This window comes from Prunus avium, chromosome 6 (genome assembly GCF_965620075.1).
Source record: "Prunus avium chromosome 6, drPruAviu1.hap1.1, whole genome shotgun sequence".
NCBI classification, from domain to species: domain Eukaryota; kingdom Viridiplantae; phylum Streptophyta; class Magnoliopsida; order Rosales; family Rosaceae; genus Prunus; species Prunus avium.
The window spans coordinates 9,080,184-9,090,032 of record NC_142289.1 but is presented as its reverse complement, the minus strand read 5'-3'; the positions used below and the strand labels follow the sequence as shown (position 1 = coordinate 9,090,032).

Sequence of the window (9,849 nt, the reverse complement as noted above, 5' to 3'; positions counted from 1 at the left end):
AGTTCCCTGTGATGAACGCCCAGCACTAGCTACGATGGATGGCAATAATGGGGTCCACTCCCATTTCCATCAATGGTAAAAACATATTGCCACAACATTAGTTTAAATCAGAGGGGAATTAAGTTTCTCACATGTACATTGTCAAGATTTTATGAAGATTCAAATATGAGACTCTTGATTTGCAAGTTTATATTTTTTTTTTCACTGAATTAGACCCCGTTAGCATGGTAAAGAGAAAAATTAAGAGTGCTACATTGCATATTGTCATACGTGCATACCCTACCATGAAGACAACACAACAATCGCTATCAACTGCATTTGGTTTGAATTAAAGAGCAGTAGGATGGGCTCGAGTCTCACGCTCAAACACAAGATGTACGCATGCATATACAATGATATGCTTACCACATTTTAATACCATCTTACAAGGCAGCTAATGTAGACAACCACCTCATTAAAATTATATTAGTTCTTTTTTTAAGAGATAATATTTTCTATATTTTTCAATAGTTAAATTTTTTTTTTTAAAAAAAAACTAAACCCTGTTGAATTAGAGACCACTTTTCACTTACATCTCTCTGCCTCCCCCAATTCCCTCTCTCCCTCCTCCTTGTCCTCCCCCATCGTCGGCGCTTCACTAGACTTTTGCCACAGCTTGGCCAGACTTCTGACGTCGTTCCGCCGCTCTACTCCTTCCTCCACGGTTTTAGGTTAGTACACCTTTGTTATAACATTCTTTTTCTGTTTAGCTTACCTTGTTTCATTTTTTTGGGTGAATGCTTTCTTCTCATACGCGATTGTTGAATCGTTATTTATTTATTCCCAATTAGTATTCAAATTAAGTTTGTTTTTACTAGTTAAACATGCTCTTCTTCAAATTAGGATTTGTTTCTAATTGTCGGCATTTTGTCGAACCTCTGCAACCCTTCCCCTGCCGCTCAGTACACCTATATTTGTACATCATATTCTTCACCCTCTCCCTTCTTAATCAAAGTCCTTCTTCTTACAAGCTCACAAAGCAATCAATCTAAAGAAAATCAGGTCTGGAGTTTAGAAGGTGTGGACGAATGAGTTTTACTTTTTTAAATTTTAGGATGGGTATGATTTTGTTTAATTTTCTGATGGGTTTCTTTAATGTGTTTGCAAATTGCATCTATATCTGATTGAGTTATTTTTTGGTGTGTTTTAATTAAGGATTTGATGGTCAGATGATAATAGCTTTTTCATGCACCTTGTAGGTACTTGCTACCAAAAAAAAAAGAAAAAAAAGAAGCCACATGAGCTCCTTGCAGTGATGACTCTCCATGTTAAGGATGTTATTTTGAAGATATTCACCTTAGGGTTGATGCGTGCTGATAATAGATTGTATCTAATTCATGTACTGGATTTTTGTATCTCATTCATAATTAGAGGTCTAATAATTGAAGCATAATTAAGTTAGAGATCTAATAATTTAAGCATAATTAAGCATAGCATTACCCATTCAATAAAATATCTTTCTCCATACAAAAATCTATATATAGATATTTCCTTCCCGTACCCTCTTCTTTATAAATTATATACCACATCCACCACTCAAAATCAAACTTATAAACAAAAGCCAAAACAAACCATGGAACAAGGCATCTTCTTCTCTACAACGTCCCTCTTTCTTATCTTCATCATAATCATCATTTTCCAGTTCTTTCTTAAAACAAAACGACGACGTTACACAAACCTCCCACCAAACCCTTTTTCTCTCCCCATCCTAGGCCATCTCCATCTCCTGAAAGCCCCGGTCCACCGAACCTTCCACCGCCTCTCCCAAAAACACGGCCCGATTTTCTCTCTCTGGTTCGGTTCGCAGCGCGTGGTCATAGTCTCATCCCCGTCCGCTGTCCAAGAGTGTTTCACAAGAAACGACATCGTTTTGGCAAACCGTCCTTCACTGCTCCTATTCAAGCACATAGGCTACAACAGCACGACCATCTCAACCTCTCCATACGGCGACCACTGGCGCAACCTCCGGCGCATCGGCGCCATCGAGATCTTCTCCTCCGCTCGACTCAACACATTTGCAAACACACGAAAAGACGAAGTCAAACACCTCATATGCAAACTTGCACAAAACTCGGTGCATGAGTTTGCGAAGGTGGAGTTGAAGTCTATGTTCTCTGAGCTGACCTTTAACATCATAATGACAATGGTGGCGGGTAAGAGGTACTATGGGGATGACGTGTCGGTGGACAAGGAAGAGGCCAAGCAGTTCAGGCAGATTACGAAGGAGGTTTTTGCTCATAGTGGGGCAGTGAACCCAGCAGATTTCTTGCCCATTTTGAATTGGATTGGGAGCAATGCTTATGAGAAGAGGGTGATGAAGTTGGCTAAGAGGACTGATTCGTTTTTGCAAGATCTGATTGATGAGCAAAGGAGTAAGGGTAAAAATGGAACTATGATCGACCATTTGCTTTCTCTGCAGGACTCACAGCCTGACTATTATACTGACCAACTCATCAAGGGCTTTATACTTGTTAGTTGAGAATTCTATCTCATGCATTACATTATAACTAATAAATTTTTTATTTATTTATAATTAATATAGAGTAGATAGGGAGTTGGTGGTTGGATTGATTGAATTGATTAATCGATACTAAATTAATATCAATAACGTTATTTGTATCACATTTATTAACCATTCGGCTGATTATATCTCTAATAGAGATGAGACCTGCAAGTGTGTGTGAGATTCACTTATATTAGTAAGGCGGTCTGGTAGGTATACAAATAGCAGCATCCAATGTAAATGTAGTAGAAATAACAGCACCCAATTAAGATATGCCACGTGAGAATATGCCTATCCACTATATGTATTTATAGTGTTCATGTATATCCGTTTAAGTACATACAGAGTCTGAGAGTGAGTCAGACCGGAAAAAAAAAAAAAAAAGGTCTGAGAGTCACAACTGGATCAAGTTGCTGGATGGTGACTTTTATTGACTTATCTAGCTTTTTAGACTGGATCATGTTGGACTTCATTGGGCTAGTTTTCTTGCACCTAGGCACTTAATTATATATTTAAGAACAACAACAGTGATAAGAAAAAGTTGTTTTGCATTTCATTGGCTAACTTTCTCTTGTAATTTTCACAAGAATTACAAAATAAACATTCAAATTAGATAAGGAAGCAACAACAAAAAAAGGGTTGACACAGCCGACAAACATGTTAAAAGAAAAATGCTGGAAGAGCATTTTTTAGGAAGATAAATAAAAGTACGTATTTCATGCTTTTTTCTTCTGAACTTACTAATAATAAAAAAGTTATTTTCAGGTGCTGTTATTGGCTGGCACTGATACATCATCAGTCACACTGGAATGGGCCTTGTCTCATCTACTTAACAATCCACATGTGCTAAGAGAGGCTAGAGCTGAATTGGATGCTCAACTTGACCAAGAACACTTAGTTGATGAACAAAATATCTCTAAACTACCCTACCTTCAAAGCATTATATCAGAGACGCTGCGGTTGTGCCCAGCCGCCCCGATGCTAGTACCACATTTTGCATCTGATGACTGCACTATTGAGGGATTCGACGTTCCACGTGGCACAATGTTATTGGTGAATGCATGGGCCATACATAGAGATCCACAGTTGTGGGATGATCCTGAAATGTTCAAGCCTGAGAGGTTCAAAAGTGGTGAGGATTTGTCACACAAACTCATGCCATTTGGAATGGGGAGGAGAGCTTGCCCTGGAGCAGGCTTGGCGCAACGTGTGGTGGGCTTGACCTTGGGGACATTGATCCAATGCTTTGAGTGGAAGAGAGTTGGTGAGGAGGAGATTGACATGACTGAAGGTAAAGGACTCAGCATGCCAAAAGCTGTACCTTTGGAGGCTCTGTGTAAAACCCGCTCTATTGTGAACAAGCTTCTACCTTGATCCTATGCATGAATTAGCTAGTCTTCCAATAAATTCATCTTAACTAATATGTGTTGTATTATTGCAAGTGTTCATGTTACCTTTTCTTTTTAAATGAGTGGTCATGAGCTTTTGCGTTGCCAATCATTTGTATCTTTGTACGTAAGGTTTGGAAGAGAAATAAGGCTTTTTTCCCACTATGTTTTCTTGTGAAGAAGGGAAAGAAGAATTGCCAAACAAGCTCTGATCATCAGGTCATGGCAAAGGATTTTGGGAATCTTAGCAAAGTTCTGGTGCCTGCGATGAGAATGGAAAAAATCATTGAAATATGAAGCGATGTAGCAATCATATACCCTAAAATCATTGAAATATGAAGCGATTTTGGGAATCCTCAATGCTCTCTCTTATGCTTCCCTTTTTATTTACCGACGTGAATGCGTTGTTATTTACTTTCTTGTGTATGTTGACGACCTTGTTGTCATAGGAAATAATGCCTCACTTGTTTCTCACTTTGTTCATGCTCTTGTCGTAGTTTTGATTTTGGGCTTTATCAGCATTTCTTTTGGGTTCTAACTCTCAAACCTTGGACCCTTATGAGTACTGTCTTATAGGGGGAGCTTATTTAAGCAAATATATCTTCAATACGTAAGAGTTAGGTTATTCTTGTAAAACTCTTTGTGGATTGAACATCTAAGGCTTTTTACCTAGATTGACCTTAAGTCCCTTCATGCATTTATATCATACATGAAAAATTATTTTATGTAAAAATATTGGCTAAGTATGAAAAATGGTTTTTCAGAATGATCATTTTCTCAAGATAATTTTTGGCGGCTTTTATTCCTTACACATCAAATAAGAAAACTTGATTTTATGGGATTTTAGTATGAAGTATATATTGACTTAATTAGCCATCATTTTTAGCCTAAATCGTATTTAGCACTAAAATCGATTTTTCATATTTTGATTTGCTAGGAATTTGATTTTCTAGTATTTTTATTTGAATCCAATTTTGGGGGGGGGGGGGGGGGGGTAAGGTAATTTACCTGCTGTGCTGGTGTGCTGCGCCCTCTGGAGCATTTCATCAAGCAGTTTATAGGCAATTTGTAGGGGTCAACATCTTTGCTTCCAATGATAGATTCCGGGCTTGCGGGGGTCTATTGACCCCTCTTGCCCCGATGTGGATCCGCCCCGGCCTGCCACTCTACTCCTTCCTCTTATTGTTTGGTTTAGTACACCTAAATTTGTACGTCATATTCTTCACCCTCTCCCTTCTTGATCAAAGTCCTTCTTCTTACAAGCTAGCACAAAGCAATCTATCTAAAGAAAATCGAGACTGGAATTCAGAAGGTGTGGACGGATGAGTTTTACTTTTTTAATTTTCTGGATGGGTATGATTTTGTTTAATTTTCTGATGGGTTTCTTTAATGTGTTTGCATCTACATCTAATTGAGTTAATTTTTAGTGTTTTTTAATTAAGGATTTGATGGTAAGATGATAATAGCTTTTTCATGCACCTTATAGGTACTTGCTACCAAAAAAAAAAAAGCCACATGAATTCCTTGTGTAGGGGTCTTTTTCCGTCGGAAGGCTCGTTCGGGCTTGTTGATTCTCGGACCGCCATAGAGCGATGGATCAAGCCTTCGTTGCCCCTTTTTCTGAGTTAGCGAGGACTAGGCCCAAAGCATCCCGAGGGAAAAGCATGTCCCAGGGGGTACTCTGTTCTTCTTCCAGCGTCTGTGTGTTTGATGTTGACGTTTCCGGCAGCTTGACGAAAAGTTGAAGATGACTTGCTGATGTAGATCTGAGATTATATTAGCTTGGCATGAGAGCTTGGAGTGTGGGAGCTAAAGATTCACAAGTTTAGCAAATGAGAATGCATGTGCTTGGCTTGGTGTTGGATATGCTTAAGTTTGGGGTGTTGATGATTTGTTATTTGTGGCTATGGCTATGGGGATTTAAGAGTTTCAAGAGGAGGATGGGAGGAAAAGCTTGAGGCTTGAAGGCTATGGTATCTATAGCTTGGAAGGGTATGAGGAGGAAGGAAAATCTTGGTTGTGATGGTTGAGGAATGGCTGGGATGGTTGCTGGAATGCTTGCAGCAGCCAAAAGGGAGAAAGGAAAGTGGTTCGATGGTTGCTGGGGTGCTTGAGCAACCAAGAGGTGTTGGTCGATGGCTGCTGGGATGCTTGCAGCAGCCAAAGGATGAAGGTTGATGGCTTGGATGGCCGCTGGAATGCTTGCAGCGGCTGAAATGAGGAAGGAAGATGAGTTCTCATGGTTGCTGAGAAGCTTGCAGCCACCAAGAGAAAACTGATTTTGCCCAGCAAATGCCTCTCAATTTATAGAGGGTGGGGGTTTTCCTTTATTTCCAATAGGCAAAGAGAGGTGCTGGAACCAGCCTATTTCCAATGGGTAAAAGGAAGCGCTGGAAATGGCTTGTTTCCAGCGGGTAATAGGGAGTGCTAGAAAAGGCTTGTTTCCAACGGGTAATAGGGAGTGCTAGAAAAGGCTTGTTTCCAATGGGTAAAGCTATGTATTTGGAGAATGACTATTTCCTATGGATAAAAGGAAATGCTTGGAAAATATCTCATTTGCTTACCCACATTGGAGAACTCTAAGTAATGGGCTTGGACTTTGGTGCTCCCAAGTAGCTAGCCCAAAGTCTCCATTATCCAAGAGCTTCTGTGGGCCTTGTGGACCTCCGTAACCTTCCACACCACAATCCCTCATGCAAGCCCCGTAACCACATGACTTGGGTTCATGTAAGCTTGATAGGTGATTGACATATGAAAAATGTATTATTGGCTTTGCATGGCATGAACACTATTATTTATTTAATGAATTAATTCCCAAAATATAGCTTGGATTAACGCATGACCAAAATTATATGTTATATCGGGCCTTAAATGTCTTTGGGCTTCTCGTGACTTTTTTGGGCCTCAACACCTTGCAGTGATGACTCTCCATGTTAAGGATGTTATTTTGAAGATATTCACCCTAGGGTTGATGCGTGCTGATAATAGATTGTATCTAATTCATGTACTCAATTTCATTTGTATCTCATTTATAGTTAGAGATCTAATAATTGAAGCATAATTAAGTTAATGAAGCATAATTAAGTTAGAGATCTAATAATTTAAGCATAATTAAGCATAGCATTACCCATTCAATAAAATTTCTATATATATCTTTCTCCATACAAAAATCTATATATAGATATTTCCTTCTCGTACCCTCTTCTTTATAAATACATACCACATCCACCACTCAAAATCAAACTTATAAACCAACAAAAGCCAAAACAAACCATGGAACAAGGCATCTTCTTCTCCACAACGTCCCTCTCTCTTATCTTCATCATAATCTTAATTTTCCAGTTCTTTCTTAAAACAAAACGACGACGTTACACAAACCTCCCACCAAACCCTTTTTCTCTCCCCATCCTAGGCCATCTCCATCTCCTGAAAGCCCCGGTCCACCGAACCTTCCACCGCCTCTCCCAAAAACACGGCCCGATTTTCTCTCTCTGGTTCGGTTCGCAGCGCGTGGTCATAGTCTCATCCCCGTCCGCTGTCCAAGAGTGTTTCACAAGAAACGACATCGTTTTGGCAAACCGTCCTTCACTGCTCCTATTCAAGCACATAGGCTACAACAGCACGACCATCTTAACCTCTCCATACGGCGACCACTGGCGCAACCTCCGGCGCATCGGCGCCATCGAGATCTTCTCCTCCGCTCGACTCAACACATTCGCAAACACACGAAAAGACGAAGTCAAACACCTCATATGCAAACTTGCACAAAACTCGGTGCATGAGTTTGCGAAGGTGGAGTTGAAGTCTATGTTCTCTGAGCTGACCTTTAACATCATAATGACAATGGTGGCGGGTAAGAGGTACTATGGGGATGACGTGTCGGTGGACAAGGAAGAGGTCAAGCAGTTCAGGCAGATTATGAAGGAGGTTTTTGCTCATAGTGGGGCAGTGAACCCAGCAGATTTCTTGCCCATTTTGAATTGGATTGGGAGCAATGCTTATGAGAAGAGGGTGATGAAGTTGGCTAAGAGGACTAATTCGTTTTTGCAAGGTCTGATTGATGAGCAAAGGAGTAAGGGTAAGAATGGAACTATGATCGACCATTTGCTTTCTCTACAGGACTCACAGCCTGACTATTATACTGACCAACTCATCAAGGGCTTTATACTGGTTAGTTGAGAATTCTATCTCATGCATTACATTATAATTAATAAAGTTTTTATTTATTTATAATTAATATAGAGTAGATAGGGAATTGGTGGTTGGATTGATTGAATTGATTAATCGATACTAAATTAATATCAATAACGTTATTTGTATCACATTTATTGACCACTCGGCTGATTATATCTCTAATAGAGGTGAGACTGGTAGGTATACAAATAGCAGCATCCAATGTAAATGTAGTAGAAATAACAGCACCCAATTAAGATATGCCACGTGAGCATATGCCTATCCACTACATGTATTTATAGAGTTTATGTATATCCATTTAAGTACGTACAGAGTCTGTCTGAGAGTCACAACTGGATCAAGTTGCAGGATAGTGACTTTTGTTGACTTATTGGGATAGTTTTCTTGCACCTAGGCACTTAGTTTATTATATGTTTAAGAACAACAGTGATAAGAAAAAGTTGTTCTGCATTTCATTAGCCAACTTTCTCTGTAATTTTCACAAGAATTACAAAATAAACATTCAAATTAGATAAGGAAGTAACAAAAAAATAATACTTTTTAAAAGAAAAAAGCTGGAAGAGCATTTTTAGGAAGATAATAAAAGTACGTATTTCATGCTCTTTTTCTTGTGAACTTTACTAATAATAAAAAAGTAATTTTTAGGTGCTGTTATTGGGTGGCACTGAGACATCATCAGTCACACTGGAATGGGCCCTGTCTCATCTACTTAACAATCCACATGTGCTAAGAGAGGCTAGAGCTGAATTGGATGCTCAACTTGACCAAGAACACTTAGTTGATGAACAAAATATCTCTAAACTACCCTACCTTCAAAGCATTATATCAGAGACGCTGCGGTTGTGCCCAGCCGCCCCGATGCTAGTACCACATTTTGCATCTGATGACTGCACTATTGAGGGATTCGACGTTCCACATGGCACAATGTTATTGGTGAATGCATGGGCTATACATAGAGATCCACAGTTGTGGGATGATCCTGAAATGTTCAAGCCTGAGAGGTTCAAAAGTGGTGAGGATTTGTCACACAAACTCATGCCATTTGGAATGGGAAGGAGGGCTTGCCCTGGAGCAGGCCTGGCGCAACGTGTGATGGGCTTGACCTTGGGGACATTGATCCAATGCTTTGAGTGGAAGAGAGTTGGTGAGGAGGAGATTGACATGACTGAAGGTAAAGGACTCAGCATGCCAAAAGCTGTACCTTTGGAGGCTCTGTGTAAAACCCGCTCTATTGTGAACAAGCTTCTGCCTTGATCCTATGCATGAATTAGCTGATAGAGTATTATAGACACTTGTACCTAAATGTCATATTGTGATTAGCTGAGTCTAGAGTTTTGTTATAGGTCTATTATGAGTTAGTTAGGCTAATGAGTTACTTAGTAACTGTGCTTGTAATACGATCATTATCAGAAAAAGAAGAACAGAAAATCCTGTTCTTCTTCTACAATTCTTTGAAACTATTCTTCTATCTCTTTAGTGTTATCATTAGCTAGTCTTCCAATAAATTCATCTTAACTGGTATGTGTTGTATTATTGCAAGTGTTCATGTTACCTTTTCTTTTTAAATGAGTGGTCATGAGCTTTTGCGTTGCCAATCATTTGTATCTTTGTACGTAAGGTTTGGAAGAGAAATAAGGCTTTTCTTCCACTATGTTTTCTTGTGAAGAAGGGAAGAAGACTTTGCTAAACAAGCTCTGATCAGGTCATGGCAAAGGATTCTGGGAA

General features: G+C 39.5%; 2 protein-coding genes across 2 annotated transcripts; both read left to right on the top strand.

Annotated features, from left to right (window-relative positions):
• Nucleotides 1-562: 562 nt before the first annotated feature.
• LOC148293604 (cytochrome P450 81Q32-like) lies at nt 563-4,092 on the top strand. Its single transcript, XM_088255357.1, has 3 exons — nt 563-710; nt 1,239-2,509; nt 3,308-4,092. Exons 2-3 carry the CDS (start codon nt 1,613-1,615, stop codon nt 3,914-3,916), a joined length of 1,506 nt encoding a protein of 501 aa, XP_088111483.1. The 5' UTR covers nt 563-710; nt 1,239-1,612; the 3' UTR covers nt 3,917-4,092.
• A 2,954-nt stretch (nt 4,093-7,046) lies between these two features.
• On the top strand, nt 7,047-9,571 carry LOC110759579 (cytochrome P450 81Q32-like). The gene is made up of 2 exons (XM_021961664.2): nt 7,047-8,100; nt 8,770-9,571. The coding sequence occupies exons 1-2, from the start codon at nt 7,204-7,206 to the stop codon at nt 9,376-9,378; spliced, it is 1,506 nt and encodes a 501-aa protein (XP_021817356.2). The 5' UTR covers nt 7,047-7,203; the 3' UTR covers nt 9,379-9,571.
• Nucleotides 9,572-9,849: the final 278 nt, after the last annotated feature.